Genomic DNA, 17058 nt, shown 5'->3' on the forward strand with positions numbered 1-17058 from the left:
AATAATCGTTACAATGGCGTCACCTTGCTGACCTCCAGGGGACTTGAGTTGCCCAACACTATAATGAAACACTATGATGAAAACACCTTATCTTAGAATTTTAGAGTCACTCGGTTCTTAGGTCAAGTCGACCTCGGCTGTGTATATCTGTGTATTTTGAATCTGTGTCTTAGGTTAAATTCAATTGTACCAAGAAAACTTGACTACTTTTCCCATCATGCCATTATTTGCTTCACACAATACCACACAGTGGCCATCAAGCACCTATCTACTCCAAACCCATTTTCCAGCACTTGATCTGTAGCCTTGTATGCTATGGCATTTCAAGCATTCATTTGAAGGATTCTCAAATGTTGCGAGGTGCCTCTACCACAATTTTAGACAGTGATTTCCAGATTCCCCCACCCACTGGGTGAAAAAAGCTTTTGCTCAAATCCCCTCTAAACCGCCTGCCCCTTCCTTAAATCAATGCACCCTAATTATTGATCCCATTCCCAAAAGTTTCTTGCTATCTACCCTAGCTATATCCCTCAATTTTGTACACCTCAATGGAAGCTCCCCCCCATAACCTTCGGTGCTCAAAGGAAAACAACCCAAGCCTAACTAGCCTCTCTTCACAGCCAAAATGCTCCAGCCCAGGCAACATCCCGGTGAATCTCATTTGCACCCTTTCTAGTGCAATCTCATCCTTCCTATGCTGCGAGGACAAGAACTGCGTACAGTATTCTCGCTGTCGCTCAACAAGCGTTTTGTACAGCTAATAAAGGCAAGTGCTGCCTTCAGGGACCCATGGACAGGCACCACAAGGTCCCTCTGGTCCTCTGCACTTCCTTGCGCCCTACATCTCATTGTGTATTCCCTTGCCTCGAGTAATCCCAAAAGGCAACAACCACCCCCCCCCCCCCCCCCCCCCCCCCCCCCCCCCCAAACCATACACATGCCGAAGCCCCCCACACGCATGCGGCCAAGGCCTCCAGAGAGGTCACTGCAGGAGTAACTGCTTATCAAAATAATGTTCCTGCTTGAAATCAGGTCGCTGAAGCAACCATGCATGTCAAGCCAAGTCCTGCGACAACCCTGAGCAGTATTGGCAGTGCTGGCATGTCAAGTATGAATTGTATTCAATCTATTTTTATTAACATTGATGTCTAAGCTATCTGAATGATTTGGTTGTGATTCTGAATGGAAGATACAGAACATGAATCAATGAATTTGAAATGTGTGGATGTCATACTGAATCTGAAATGTACACGTGGTGTATAAATTGTTCTTTTGTTTGGCTGTATTGTAATCATTGATGAATATTAACTGTACCTCAAATGATTTGGATATAATATTGGATGAAAAGGGCAATAAACAGAATTATTACACATTTTTGAATGAAATTTGATTTTGCTTTCACAAAAGTTGACCATTTCATGAACTGGGCAATGCCTGTGGTCAAAATGCCTGTTTTATGAACTGTGCAGTCAGGCTGCCCATTTTAAGAAATGGACAGCTTCACAAATAGGGTGCAACATATAAATCAATTCAAACGGTCAGCAGAATAAAGGAAAATTGACAGTTAATTTAACGTCAGAGTTTTCATAAATGTGAGAAGTCACAATTTCAGCAACTTGACTCACATTAGGCTTTTCAAAACATTTGGAATTATATCCAAACGTTTTTACCCAGTACTACTACGTATCATACAGACGGTGACAAATTATTTGTGAAACCCAAGTAGTCAGATAAATATATCCAATTAACTGTTCCTTAGTTTAAATATAATGTGCAGAATGCAAACTCCAACTTGATGCGACTAAGTTGCGAACTTTGAGATTGGGTGCTGATGGGACACCCCCGCTCTTGTCAAACAAAAGAATTAGAACAAGGTCAGCAGGTTCATAGTCATATGAAAAGATTACCAGCCCAGCTTTCCAGTATTGTAGCATGCACAAGACAAACAATAAAGCAACAGATAAAAATATAAATTTCACAGATGTTGCCCATTTCCCTGAATAATGTGGACTTTCAGCCTCAAGAGTTGATAGACAAGATATGCTCATGACATTGCTACGTTAACAAATTTCCGCCTTGCATTCAAACGCTAAATTTATGGCAAGCAATTTTGGACTTTTTCTATGTAAAAGGAGTTACACAAATGCAGTTTGTTCTTCACATCCTCCCTTGCTATAGATTACTCTCCCTTTCCAAACATTTATCCACCATTTTATCCCCCTTGACCCTTACAGCTACTTGTGTTTTATTACTCATGCTTAATATGGGTTGCATGGTAGCACAGCGGTCATCACAGTTGCTTCACAACGCCAGGGACCCGGATTTGATTCCCAGCTTGGGTCACTGTCTGTGTGGAGTCTGCACATTCTCCATATACATGCATGGGTTTCCTCTAGGTGCTCCAGTTTCCTCCCACAAGTCCCAAAAGACGTGCTTGTTAGGTGAGTGGACATTATGAATTCTCCCTCAGTGTACCCAAACAGGTGCCAGTGTGTGGTGACTAGGGGATTTTCACAGTAACTTCATTGCAGTGTTAATGTAAGCCTACACATGACACTAATAAAGATTGATTATTATTATAATACATGCACCCGGTCACGGAATATCAGTCTTGCCTCATCCATGTCTGCCACCAATATAGTTTTTTGTCAATCTAGGCAGCGAAAATTCATAGCACTGTAATATTGCCTTTTATCTTTGCCTCCTTGTAACTGCCACTCCCACAAGCAAAGGGCTACTGCTGAGTCGGGAAGATGCTCAACCCCTTCAATCGCAACAATATTATTTGGCAAGAGAATCACTCTAAAGTTGCCACATGTCTAAAATATCATTTGGTGGAGCAAAGAGGAGAAAATACTCCAGTAATTTCATAGTCAAAGTCTTGAATCATGACTGATCATGTTGCCATGAAAAAGAACACAAGCTGAGAACCAACTATGACCAAAAGCATAAACAACAGAATAAGCTTGTGTAGAAAGGCAGTGCGTGACCTAAATAGGATTTTTTTTTTAAATCTCCTATGGCTCATACACTGACTTCAAGAGCAAGTACAGTATTCATATGAAGTAAGTACATTGGGCAGCATGTTGGCACAATGGTTAGTACTGCTGCCTCCAGTGCAGAGGACTTGGGTTTGATCCTGACCAGGGTCAGTGTCTGTGCGGAGTTTGCAAATTCTCCCCGTGTCTGCATGGTTTCACCCCCACAACCCAAAGATGTGTGGGTTAGGTGGATTGGCCACACTAAATTGCCCCTCAATTGGAAAATAAATTGGTTACTCTAAATTTATTTTTTTAAAGTAGGTAATGGAATCCACATGTTCTGGGAGAGGGAAATGATAGAAAGGATTATTCGTAGCAGACTGGGGATAGAACATAGAATCCCTACAATGCAGGAGGCCATTCAGCCCATTGAGTCGACACTGACCCTCTGAACTAGCACCCGACCTAGGCCCATTCTCCCATCCTATCCCTAAAACCCCACGTAACCTTTTGGACAGTACAGGTAATTTATCATGGTCAATCCACCTAACCTGCACATCTTTGGACTGTGGGAGGAAACCGGAACACCTGGAGGAAACCCACGCAGACACGGGGAGAACGTGCAGGCTCCGCACAGTGGCCCAGCCTGGAATCAAACCCGGGTCCCTGGCGCTGTGAAGTAACCGTGCTACCATGCCGCTAACATCGAAAGGAGGGAGCAATGAAGCGTGGGAAAGGCTGTGGCAGCTGCAATCCAGCATTACATTCCCCTCATTAAGAGGAGCATAAATATGAAAGGAGTGTGCTTTTTCTTCATGTAGTGGGATTTTACAACTTGTCAGGACGAGTTGCTTTCAGCCAGAGGAAAAGATGAACAACTTCAATTCCAGCTGCACTCCCAAGAGGAGTATATGCTTTGTATCATACAACTGTTAACAAGAAGGCCATTAAACCCATTGTATTTGCACCAATACTGAATAAGCAATTTCCGGCCATTCTCTCGCCTTCTCCCTGTAACCCTGCACATTCTTTTCAAATAGCAGTCCAATCCCCTTCCGAGTGCTTCAATGGGACCTGCCTCCACCACATCCAGGCAACGTATCCCAGACCTTATCAACTTGCCGTATGAAAAAGTTCTTCATTTTGCCTCTTTTACCAATTATTTTAAATCTGCACACCCTCTCTTTCTTGTTCTTTTCACAGGAGAGATCAGCTTTTCCCCCCCCATCTTCTCTGAACATTCCCCTCATGGATTTGAATAACTAACAAATCTCCTATCAGCCAGGTTGGCATGGTAGTGCAGTGGCCCCAGGTCACTGTCCATGTGGAGTTGCACCTTCTCCCGCGTCTGCATGTGTCTCATCGCCACAACCCAAAATGTATGCAGAGTAGGTGTCCTCTCAGCAACCCCCCCCCCCCCCCCCAAAGGAAAACAGTTCCAACTTCTCCAACCTATCTTCATAACTGAAGTTCTGCATCCCAGGGACCATGTTCATTAATCTATTCTGCACTCTCTCCAATGCCTTCAAATCCTTACTAAAATGCACTGCCCAAAACTGGACACAATGCTCTAGCCGAGGCCGAACTCGTGGCTGGATTAATGTCATATGCAAGCTCAACTGCCTCCTTGCTTCCCTTAGATTTCTATCTTACTGCCTCCAATCCTACTTTCTATTATAATTGTAGCCCAGCAGCATTCCCGCTGTCTCTGATGTATTATGTCAGACATATGTCTGAAAATAGATTCCTGGAACATCAAGCCTCTGTGTACTGATACTTGCTCCCTTCAAATATGTAAAAACATTTCCCCATTCCAACTGGCCTCACAACCCAACATACAAATATACAATCAGTCAATTGATGAGACATCCATGGAGAGAAACATGTAGAGTTAACATGGCAACTCAAGAGTCCTTGCATCAGAACTAACATTTTCTGTTTTATTTCAGATTGTTTTTTGGCGGGTGGAGTGAGCGCCTGGCTTTGATGAAAGAGCACTTTTCAGAAAATTAATTTTTGTACAGATCATTTCAGTTAGGCATATAATCGGTGGTGCAAAAAAATTCTCTGCCGTCTACAAAAACAAATGTGAAGTACTAACGGTCGAATGCTTACCTGATTCTGTGGGAGAGGAGGCTGGGACTGTCCATCAGGCGCCTGGCCCTGGTTGTCATTCCCTCCTACAGGAGAGCCACGGGTCGTGGCTGTCATGCTCGACACAGGACAGATCTTTGCAATTTTGTCTGGCTATGTGGTTGTTGAAAGAGAAAAATGCACTTCCTCCTCAATGAAAATGAGAAACCAATTTAGATCTGTACATAAAAGCACCACCTCGAGCCCAGGTTGTTTTGCAGAGACCATTGCACAGCCTGAAAAAAGCAAATAATTTAAATTAATTGGTACAATTAATGAAGTTCCAAAGCTGAAAAATATTCTACATATTTTTAAATAGCTCATGCCATCATCAATAATAGAATATTATCAATAACCGGGATCTTTGGTACTTCCCACATGTGTATTCACACACAAGCTAAAAACCAACTAGTGGAAAGCATAGACCTACTGCTACATTACGGCAGTCCAACAAAACTCCGAATAGAGAAACACCAATTAACAACTGCACCCAAGTATGATTCAGTGACTCAAAGTAAAATTGACCATTCTTCTCCAAAACATATGGAGCAAGTCCCTACGACATGAGATTCTGACAGAAATTATTAACATTCAAGTGTTTGGAGCGAACAATGTCCAAGTGCAAATATGTGGATGGTACTGAGGCACATATACCATAACCCCAAATTTGGTGTAAAATCAGCCAAAATCAACAGGAACAACAGTAAGTGCACAGTAATTTCTATGACACATGTAGCCTATTCCTGATTAATGTCAAGTGGCTCATTTTGGAAATTTAGTGATGGGGAGAGGAGCAATCAGCTTGGTTTTCAAACTTAGTTGCCCTCATCTCCTTTGCCCTCATCACATAGTCACGGGTCACATATTAAAAGCAGTAGCTTGAACAAGGCTGTTGAGGACAGCCAGCACGCACGCACACAACAGGCAACAACCTCAAGAAATAATAATCCATAGCGAGTAGAGCTAGTAAAATTTAAATGGTGGTGGTGGGGAGGGGGGCAGACCGGGAAAACGAAGGCCTCTCCCCAAAACATTGAGACAACTCAGCATTCCCATAATTCAGCATCAAACGGTTCCTATTTAACCCCCTTTCAACAATGCAACCAACTGTACCTACTGCCAATCTAAACAGCGTAATGGATATTAATATTATTTCACTGGGGGCTGGTGAGCTACACTGGCTCGACGGCTACTGTGTAGTTCAGAATGTCAGCTGGGAAGGCTCAATTACTATCCAGCTACGGTGGACCTGGGACCTGCCTCCTCGCCCTGCCTGCGTGTGGGAATGCAACAGCAAACCACCAATGATAAAAATAAGTGCTAAGTAAATGCCTTAGGCGAAGCATAGGCAGACAATGACCCAAGGACCTGTCTTCGGGCAGATCAGAAACATCATACCTTACTTCATATTTTAACTTCAATGTTACATGGTCATGCTTGGCGTTACCACAAAGGTCAATATTAACCTCTTAACAGTACAATTAGGCACAGCTAAGAGAAATGGCTGAAGTTATATTTCCAGAATACAGATGAATTGGGCACCAATGAATGTTTAAAACATATGTCTCCTCATCCAAGAATTTTCCCTGGGAACCTTTCAAATAGAGACCCATTCATTGGAAAGTTAATGGAAAGACTCTGCAAATAGGGACATTTTTCCGTGTCCTGGCAGCCTCCTCTCGATGAAAGCAGGCATAGAGAATAAAATTCACCATGGTTTCTATCATGCCGCTCGGCTTTCAGCCAACTGAGAAAGAGTATATCTGCAGCCCAGGATCTCAAACCCGGCATAACTGTCATAGTAAACCCTGTGCTCATGTATGCTTCAAATACTTGCAAGAAACTAAGGCCAACATTCCAAAGTACTGGAGAAATTCAAGAATCAAAGGAATAGTAGTCAATTTGGTCCCTCAAGCCTACTCCACCAATCAATAAGATCATGGCTGACATAATGCAGGCTGAACCCCACTTTCCTGTCTGTCCACCATCACCTTCAACTCTTGTTCACATCTGTTTGTACTTTTCTAAATCTATCAGTTTATTCATTGCCTTAACCACAGATCCAATAAACTGAATATTCAACTGCTTTTACATGGCAGATTATTTGAAAGTACAATATTAACTTGTGGGCCAAAATGTGGCAAAACATTTCCTTTTCCATTCTTGATCCTGTAACAACTTAAGATTTAGGGAGATCAAGTAATAATCTGAGTAATAGGGAGCAATATCTGGTTATAGCAGCGCCTAAAATGGTAAACCAGAGAAGAGAGTTTTTTTAAAAAACACAGCAATTACTTCAGGAGTCATTAACACTTCAGTGTGAACACCAGACAGACAGACAAGGAAATAACCAGCTTTCAGTATCTACAGAGAGCAAGATATGATTAAAACCAACTAGGTGGATAAGGCACAGTTGTTAACACTGCTGCCTCACAGTTCCAAGGTTCAAAATGAGACCCAGGTCACTGTCGGTATGGAGTTATGCACATTCTCCCCGTGCCTGTGTGGGTCTCACCCCCATAACCAAAAGATGTGCAGGGTAGGTGGATTGGCCGCGTTAAATTGTTGATTAAATGGGGAATTTGTGTTTTTTTTTTAAACTAATAGACCCTGAAGGTCATGATTATCAAAATATAAAATCCTATATAATTGCAGGCAGTTGTCAGACAAAGGCTCAGACAATAGCTATTCAACTAATTAAGTTTCATTTTCATCACTTAATACATTAGAGAGCCCAATCCTTTCAAATTAAGATCCATCTCAAAAAATGCAAGCTCTGAAACTACGCTGCTGCCTCATGGTGCCAAAGACCTGGGTTAGATCTCGGCCTCGGGTCACGGTCGGTGTGGAGTTTGCACATTCTCCATGTCTGCATGTGTCTCACCTCCACAACCCAAAGATGTGCAGGGCAGGTGGATTGACCATGCTAAATTGCCCCTTAATTGAAAAAAATATAATTAGGGTTAGGGTACTCAAAATTTATTTAAAAAAATAAAATATAAGAAAATATAGAAATAGATTCACATAAGTAGGTACAGAAAAGGCTTTGGTCCTGTAATTCATCAGGAAAAAAAAGCTAAATTTAGAAAATATAAAGGGAATTTTAAAAAAGCCACGGTGAGGGTGAAGTTAATCAAAATAAATAGTAATATTATTTTAGGTAGGTAAATAAAAAGCAAACTAAAGATTAATTATTGGTGAAAAGGGACATTTTAAGCAGTATCAAGACACAGTAGAGATGCATAGTCCGTTTGAACATAAGAACATAAGAACTAGGAGCAGGAGTAGGCCATCTGGCCCCTCGAGCCTGCTCCACCATTCAATTAGATCATGGCTGATCTTTTGTGGACTCAGCTCCACTTTCCGGCCCGAACACCATAACCCTTAATCCCTTTATTCTTCAAAATACTATCTATCTTTACCTTAAAAACATTTAATGAAGAAGCCTCAACTGCTTCACTGGGCAAGAAATTCCATAGATTCACAACCCTTTGGGTGAAGAAGTTCCTCCTAAACTCAGTCCTAAATCTACTTCCCCTTATTTTGAGGCTATGCCCCCTAGTTCTGCTTTCACCTGCCAGTGGAAACAACCTGCCCGCATCTATCCTATCTATTCCCTTCATAATTTTATATGTTTCTATAAGATCCCCCCTCACCCTTCTAAATTCCAACGGGTACAGTCCCAGTCTACTCAACCTCTCCTCTTAATCCAACACCTTCAACTCTGGGATTAACCTAATGAATCTCCTCTGCACACCCTCCAGTGCCAGTACGTCCTTTCTCAAGTAAGGAGACCAAAACTGAACACAATACTCCAGGTGTGGCCTCACTAACACCTTATACAATTGCAACATAACCTCCCTAGTCTTAAACTCCATCCCTCTAGCAATGAAGGACAAAATTCCATTTGCCTTCTTAATCACCTGTTGCACCTGTAAACCAACTTTGTGACTTATGCACTAGCACACCCAGGTCTCTGCACAGCAGCATGCTTTAATATTTTATCATTTAAATAATAATCCCGTTTGCTGTTATTCCTACCAAAATGGATAACCTCACATTTGTCAACATTGTATTCCATCTGCCAGACCCTAGCCCATTCACTTAACCTATCCAAATCCCTCTGCAGATTTCCAGTATCATCTGCACTTTTCGTTTTACCACTCATCTTAGTGTCATCTGCAAATTTGGGACACATTGCCCTTGGTCCCCAACTCCAAATCATCTCTGTAAATTGTGAACAATTGTGGGCCCAACACGGATCCCCGAGGGACACAGTGTCATAGTACAAGTGAAATAGAGGTGAAACTATTGGTTACATGCCAGTGAAAGAAAATTGCTTTAATGCAACAAAAAAAAAAGTTCAGCCCAGAAGGGCATGCATCTTAGAATGCTAAAGTAAATAGTTAAAGCTCCGAACAATCTTTCAAACCCTGATGAAATTGGAAATCATGTTTGTACAGAAATACAAACGTAACACTTCAAAAAGGAGTTTTGAAAATGTTACATGGGTAACTAGATATGTTGGTTGCAGATTTATAGTAGGTAAGCTCCATGAGACCACAATACCAAACAAAATTAATACACTGAAGAGAAATCAGTATAGCCATATCTGGAAAATTTAATATAGAGCTATGATGCAATAACTGCCCTTATTATGAAATGCAACCACTATTACCTGGCGGGTGAGGATTCCTACATCGGATGCCAGAATGAACTTAACATTGGGGAATCCATGTCACACAGATTGCTGGATCTGAGAGTGATTGGGATTAAAGAGAGTAACTGAAATATCAAATTCAACATTTTAAAATAAATCTATAGAAATTATGAGGAAATTTAATATCCCACAAATATAAAATTAGCTTTTCCGGGTGGAGAGGTTGTTCAGCAATATTGACATCAGAAAAACACAAGTTACTTGTCGTTCAACATGACATAAATTTGTCCATGTATTTTTACAGCGAGAATTACAATTGACCTCATTAATTTTAAAATGTTTTTATGGAGGATTTTCATATTATACAGTGCAAAGGTAAGCGTGAACATATACCCAAGACAAAAATATATTTAATCGGTCGTCTTCAATTATTTACATTGGCTGTCTTTCGTTATTTCCAACGGTTACGGCTTTTGTTTCACGGAGCTTACATTGATTAGTAATTTCCAAGATTTTTATTTGTAAGGATATCAATGGCATATCCCCTGGACCAATGAAGAATCAAAACAGAAACCTCTGAATTTATATTTTTAAACTGTGCATGTGCAGTTGCCAGAAGTTGCTATCAGTTTCAAAGTACTGAAGACCCGCGTGTGAGAATTTTCTTGCCATTACAACCACAAATTTCCAGCAATAATATGCACGTAGACTTGGGTGAAAGGACAATATCAAACACCGCAGACAACATAAAAATAGGGAACACAATGAAGTATGATGTGGAAGACTTAATTACAACTGGACAACACCAAAAATTGCACAGCAACCCTACATTCAACACACAATTCCAGACAAAACTGTGTTCATGTCCCAAAGATCTGTGCAAAACATCCACAAGTCCCAAAATATCAAAGTTAATAGAAATCATTGCTTAGTACTGAATTAGAGATCAGGAAAACAAACTTTCACCAATACTCCTCGATTGTTCAGCTCCAAAATGAATACAAAGACAAGGACTCTCACATGGAAAAGACATGAAAGCACATTAGATACATTAATTTGAACCCTGATGAAAATGAGTTTCCACAAGATACATTAATTTATTCAGCATGTCACCCAACATGGAAAGAGGAATCACAAAAATGGAACAGGATGAAATCTGGAATAAGATAATAGCAAACAATTGTCCCCATCATGAACCTGTAACTCCAAGACTGCATTCAGAAATCAACATCAAGGGAATTAAAGGGGCATCATACTCAGATCCTCAGTGAACACTCAATGAAACATTACAAATCCCCTTGCAATCAACACCTGCAAACCAACTCCATGTTCAACTGAGATCACTTTGAACTCAAAATTCTGAAATCCGTATTCCAATTTGTACCAAATCCTGTTCACTCATCACCCACGTTCGCTGATCTACACTGGCGCTTTTCTAGCAACGTCTCAATTTCAAAATTTGCATCCTTCTTCTCAAATCCCTCCAACCCTAATCCTGTCTCTGTAACCTCCTAAATTCTGCAATACTTCAATTTTGGTCTCTTGCTCATTCTGATTCTAGCATCTCCACCTTTGCAACGTTTGCACTAAATTCTGGTCTCCTCCCCCAAGTCTACCGGCCTCTTCTCCCCACACTACCTTTGAGGTGTCTAAACCAATCTATGATCAAGCTTTTAGTCACCAGTTCTATTATCCAATATCAACTTATGTTTTTTAAGGCTTCCATTAATCACCATGGGTGTTAAACTATCCACTATATAAATGCAAGCTGTCAAACATATATCATTGCACACCCACATCTCACTGATGCCAGCATCATCCCTGTGAAGCCATTCAGATCTGCAGCAAGCTCCAAGTTAAGATGTCAACCAGAACACCACGTTCCATGTACATTCAGCACCCTTGAGCCAATACCACCCGTCACCAACTAAGTGGCCAGACACAGTACCACAACAGTCAACAATAACTTGGATTTATATAGCATCTTTAATGCAGTAATGCATCCCACAGTGCTTCACGGGAGCAGAATAAAACAGAACATGCCACCTTCCGTTGTAACAACCAAAAAACCCATTTTACTGGTGTACTCCCTCAAGCATTCGTTCAATTTCCCCAAACCGAGACACAAATAGATTCTTAGCTCCCACGGGTTTACTTCCAATCATTATTTCTTCCAGCCAGGTAACCTTTCACCCCACAACAGTCATTCACAGTGATGGCTTTTCCTGGCCTTCTCCCTCCAGAACAAGCTATGGCAATCTACCAACCTCGTTTCAAATTATCAATTTGGATTTTTTTCAACCTGAGTGCAACCTCCGCATTCCTGCACCGTGAACCATACAGACGTTTGGCCTCTAGTTGCACTCTCTCCCAGGTCCCAGACTATGTCTGACTGTTTCTGGGATATCTGAGAAACACTTCCCCTCTCAATGTCCACAGCAACCTGAAACACATAGGCCTTGTCCAGGAAAATGCTGATTAGCCCTCCTTGAGCACCCAATTCTCTTAACCTTGGAAGTCAATGGACTGTTTCAAGGACGACTGTTTACTGCTCAACATTCTCAATAAATTCCTGGGGAACTTGGGATGACCAGTGCAATGGCGGTAAACACAGATGGTGCTGCCATTGTCTCAAAACATGAATACGTTATACACCTTTTTCCCAGCAAAACACAAGCCTCCTGTTAATCTTAGAAAGCCATCACAGAAGCCTTTCAAGTCAGGCTTCGGAACAGGTCACATGACAACCTCCATTTTATCCGAAAGAAACCCTAAAACATAATCTCAAAACTTCAATTGTAACAATGCACAGCAATGGTGGATGAAAGCAGAGTTCTGGATGATGTTAAGTTTATGTGCAATAGAAGATTCAGGTGAGAAAAGGCAGCAGCTGGTCACAAACCCAATCAGAATAGTCAAGTCTTGGGGTAACAAAGACTCAAATAAGGGTTTCAGCAGAAAAGCCAAGGCAGAGATACACACCCTTGTCGACAAATAGGACACTTACTGTAAACTCTCACTTAAATGATAAAAATCTCACCCCACTTTTAAAAAAAATAAATTTAGAGTGCCCAATTACTTTTTCCAATTAAGGGCAATTTAGCGTGGCCAATCCACTTACCCTGCCCATCTTTTTGGGTCGTGGGGGCGAAACCCATGCAAACACGGGGAGAATGTGCAACTCCACAAGGACAGTGACCCAGAGCCGGGATCGAACCTAGGACCGTGACGCCGTGAGGCGGCAGTGCTAACCACTGCATCACCTTGCTGCCCTTAATCTCACCCCACTTTGCCTTTTTCACCACCCGATTTATCTGCCCTTCTGCCTTCAGAGATCTATAGGCAAATACACCAAGGTTCCTTTGTTCCTGGGAACATCCCAGTGTCAGGCCATTCATTGAATAATTCCTTGATACATTACTCCTTCCAAAGTGTAACACCTTGAGAGGGAGAAATAGAGAGAGGGGAAGGGAGAAAGAGAGAGAAAAATACATAGAGAGGGAGAAATGGAGAGAGTGAGGGAGGACTAGAGGGAGAGAGAGAAACAGAAAGACAGGGAAAGGGATCAAGTGAGAGGGACGAGGTAGAGAGAGGGAGGCAGAGCGCTTTTAGGGTTAATTTTTAGGGTTAATTCCATCTGCTACTTATCCACCCATTTGACCATTGCATCTATCCCCCTGGCACCCAATAGACCCGACCATCCCGTCTATATCCCCCTGTATCCCAATAGACCCGACCATCCCGTCTATATCCTCCTGTATCCCAATAGACCCGACCATCCCGTCTATATCCTCCTGTATCCCAATAGACCCGACCATCCCGTCTATATCCCCCTGTATCCCAATAGACTCAACCATCCTGCCTATTGCCAGGGCTCTGAGGTCCGGGCATGCCCAAAACATGTGGACATGGTTTGCAGGACTGCCCTTGCACCTCATATAACTGTCCTCTACCCAAAAAAAGCTTGCTCATTCTCGCTGCCGTCATGTGTGTCCGGTGGACCACCTTAAATTGAATTAGACTGAGCCTGGCACATGATGAGGAGGGATTAACCCTGCCCATGACCTCTGCTCACAGACCCACTTCCATCTCCTCACCTAGCTCCTCCTGCCACTTGCCCTTGAGCGCCTCCACTGGGGTTTCCTCCGCCTCCTGTAGTTCCTGGTAGATATAGATAGATAGAGAAATACAGCACAGAACAGGCCCTTCGGCCCACGATGTTGCGCCGAACTTTTGTCCTAGGTTAATCATAGAATTTTGGACAATTTGTCATGGCCAATCCACCCAACCTGCACATCTTTGGACTGTGGGAGGAAACCGGAGTACCCGGAGGAAACCCACGCAGTCACGGGGAGGATGTGCAGACTCCACACAGACAGTGACCCAAGTCGAAATCGAACTTGGGACCCTGGAGCTGTGAAGCAATTGTGCTATCCGACACCTTCCCCCACCCAGGTGCCGAAGACCACCCTGTCCTGTATCCTCAGTGGGGGCAGTGTCGGAAAGGCCACTACCTGTTTTTTCAGGAAGGCTCGTACTTGCAGATATTTAAAGGCGTATCCTGGCGGCAGATTAAATTTGTCCTCTAGCATCTTCAAACTGGGAAAGCTTCCGTCTATGAACAGATCTCCCATCCTTCTGATGCCTGCCCTCTGCCAGCTCTGGAACCCACCATCCATCCTGCCGGAGACAAAACCTGTGGTTGTTAAATATTGGGGTCCAGACCTCCACCTTCTTGTACCTCCTCCACTGTCCCCAGATCCGCGGTGTCGCAACCACCACCGGGCTTGTGGAGTAACGGGTCGGCGAGAACGGCAAAAGAGCAGTTATCAAAGCTCCCAGACTAGTGCCTTTACATGACGCAGCCTCCAGCTTCTCCCACACTGCCCCCCACACCCCCCCCCCCCCCCCCCCCCCCCCCCAACCCACAATCGGCCACTTCCTAATCATAGCTATATTGGCCGCCCAGTAGTCGTTGCGAAAGTTCGGCAGCACCAACCCCCCCCCGCCCCCGACTGTGCTCCAACAGCGATGTCCTTACTCGCGGGGTCTTATTCGCCCACACAAAGCCCGAAATGATCCTACTCACCAGCTTAACAAAGGCCTTAGGGATGAAGATGGGGAGGCACTGAAAGACAGTCGAAAATCTGGGGAGGACAGTCATTTTCACGGTTTGCACCCTCCCTGCCAGTGACAGCGGGAACATGTCCCACCTTTTCAAGTCCCCTTCCATTTGCTCCACCAACCGGGTCAGGTTGAGCCTGTGCAGGGCATCCCATTTCCTGGCCTCCTGTATACCCAGGTAAAGAAAACTTTTCTCTACCATCCCGAGCGGCAGCTCTTTCAAGTCTCTCCTCCTGCCCCTTGGCCTGGATCACAAACAACGTGCTCTTTGCCATGTTCAGTTTGTACGCAGAAAAATACCAAAATCCCTCAGGATCCGCAGAACTTCCCCCATCCCCTCCACAGGGTCCAAAATGTACAGGAGCAAATCATCCGCGTCTAACGAGACCCGATGTTCCATCCACCCCAGCGAACTAGTCCCCTCAGTTCCTAGAGGCTCTCAGCGCCATAGCTAGCGGTTCTATAGCAGCAAATAGTAACGGGGAGAGGGGACACCCTTGCCTCGTTCCCCGGTGAAGCCCGAAGTACATCGACCTCAGCCGGTTTGTACATACACTTGCTACAGGCGCCTGGGACAGCAATTTCACCCAGCCAATAAAGCACTCACCAAACCAGAACTTCCCCAGCGTTTCCCACAGGTACTCCCACTCCACCCCGTCAAAGGCTTTCTCTGCGTCTATCGCTGTTACCACCGCCGCCTCCCCTCCCTCTGAGGGCATCATAGAACATAGAACATAGAACAGTACAGCACAGAACAGGCCCTTCGGCCCTCAATGTTGTGCCGAGCCATGATCACCCTACTCAAACCCCCATATCCACGTAACCCAACAACCCCCCCCTTAACCTTACTTTTAATTAGCACACTACAGGCAATTTAGCATGGCCAATCCACCTAACCCGCACATCTTTGGACTGTGGGTGGAAACCGGAGCACCCGGAGGAAACCCACGCACACAGGGGGAGGACGTGCAGACTCCACACAGACAGTGACCCAGCCGGGAATTGAACCTGGGACCCTGGAGCTGTGAAGCATTTATGCTAACCACCATGCTACCCTGCTGCCCCACAATATTCAAAAGTCTCCGGTCAATGGTATTGAGTTATCTGCCTTTAACAAACCCAATCTGGTCTTCCTCTATCACCCCTGGGACACAATCCTCAATTCTTGTGGCCAGAATCTTAGCTAGCAATTTGGCGTCCACGTTTAAAAGCGAAATCGGCCTGTGTGACCTGCAATGTTCCAGGTCCTTCCCTCATTTAAGAATGAGTGAGATCAAGGCCTGTGACATTGTTGCGGGGAGGGTTCCTTTCTCTCTAGCCTCATTGAAGGTCCTCATCAGGAGTGGGCTCAGTATTTCCAAAAATTTCTAATAGAATTCTACCTGGTAACCATCCAGCCCCAGGGCTTTACGCGATTGAATGCCCTCTATACCCTTGACAATCTCCTCCAATTCAATCGGGGCCCCCAGCCCCTCCACCAGGTCCTCTTCCACCTTTGGAAACCTCAACTGGTCCAAAAATTGCCTCAGCCCTTCCACTCCCGTCGGGGGCTCCGACTCGTATAGTTCACCATAGAACTCCTTAAAGATTCCGTTCACCCACCCTGGATCCAAGACCATGTTACCCTCCTTATTCTTTACTCCCCCGATTTCCCTCTTTCGCAGTTGGTGTGCCAACATTCTTCGCGTTTCTCCCCGTACTCAGACTGGCCCCCTTGCCTTCCTCAGCTGTGCTCCGCACCCAGGTCCTGGTAGATGCGTATCACACTGTTCTCCCACCTGCTGCTCTGTTCTTATTTTGCCCACCATAAGATAAGTTCCTGGTCCGAGAAGCGATGAAATCTCACCACCATGGCCCTCGGTGGTTCATTTGCCTTGGGCTTCCTTGTGAAGGCTCTGTGCACCCCGTCCAGCTCCAGGGGTCGAGGCAATACCCCCGCCCCCATCAGCGTCTCCAGCATCTTGGACACAAATGCTCCCGTATCCAACCCCTCCACACCTTCGGTGAGGCCCACAATTCTCAAGTTCTGTCTCCTGGATCTGTTTTCTAGGTCCTCCAGCCTCTCCTTGCGAAGGTCATCCTGCGCATCCACCTTAAGGACCAATACGACCAACTCATCCTCATGGTCAGACAGCTTTTTCTCCATCTCCTTAATCGCTT

The 17058-nt window shown here is 44.1% G+C and overlaps 1 protein-coding gene across 5 annotated transcripts in view; it reads right to left on the reverse strand.

Moving 5' to 3' along the window:
• usp9 (ubiquitin specific peptidase 9) overlaps window positions 1-17058 on the reverse strand; it is a 379823-nt gene that overhangs the window by 307454 nt on the left and 55311 nt on the right. For 4 of the 5 annotated variants that reach the window (XM_038802114.1, XM_038802113.1, XM_038802112.1 and 1 more), the window contains exon 2: window positions 5097-5350. In XM_038802114.1, coding sequence (XP_038658042.1) covers window positions 5097-5192 — 96 coding nt within the window. In that variant the 5' untranslated portion in view covers window positions 5193-5350. Of the gene's footprint in view, window positions 1-5096; window positions 5351-9792; window positions 9871-17058 lie in introns of those variants that run through there. The other variant, XM_038802111.1, reaches the window with a different exon arrangement.

Source organism: Scyliorhinus canicula, chromosome 7 (assembly GCF_902713615.1).
Source record: "Scyliorhinus canicula chromosome 7, sScyCan1.1, whole genome shotgun sequence".
Classification (NCBI taxonomy): Eukaryota; Metazoa; Chordata; class Chondrichthyes; order Carcharhiniformes; family Scyliorhinidae; genus Scyliorhinus; species Scyliorhinus canicula.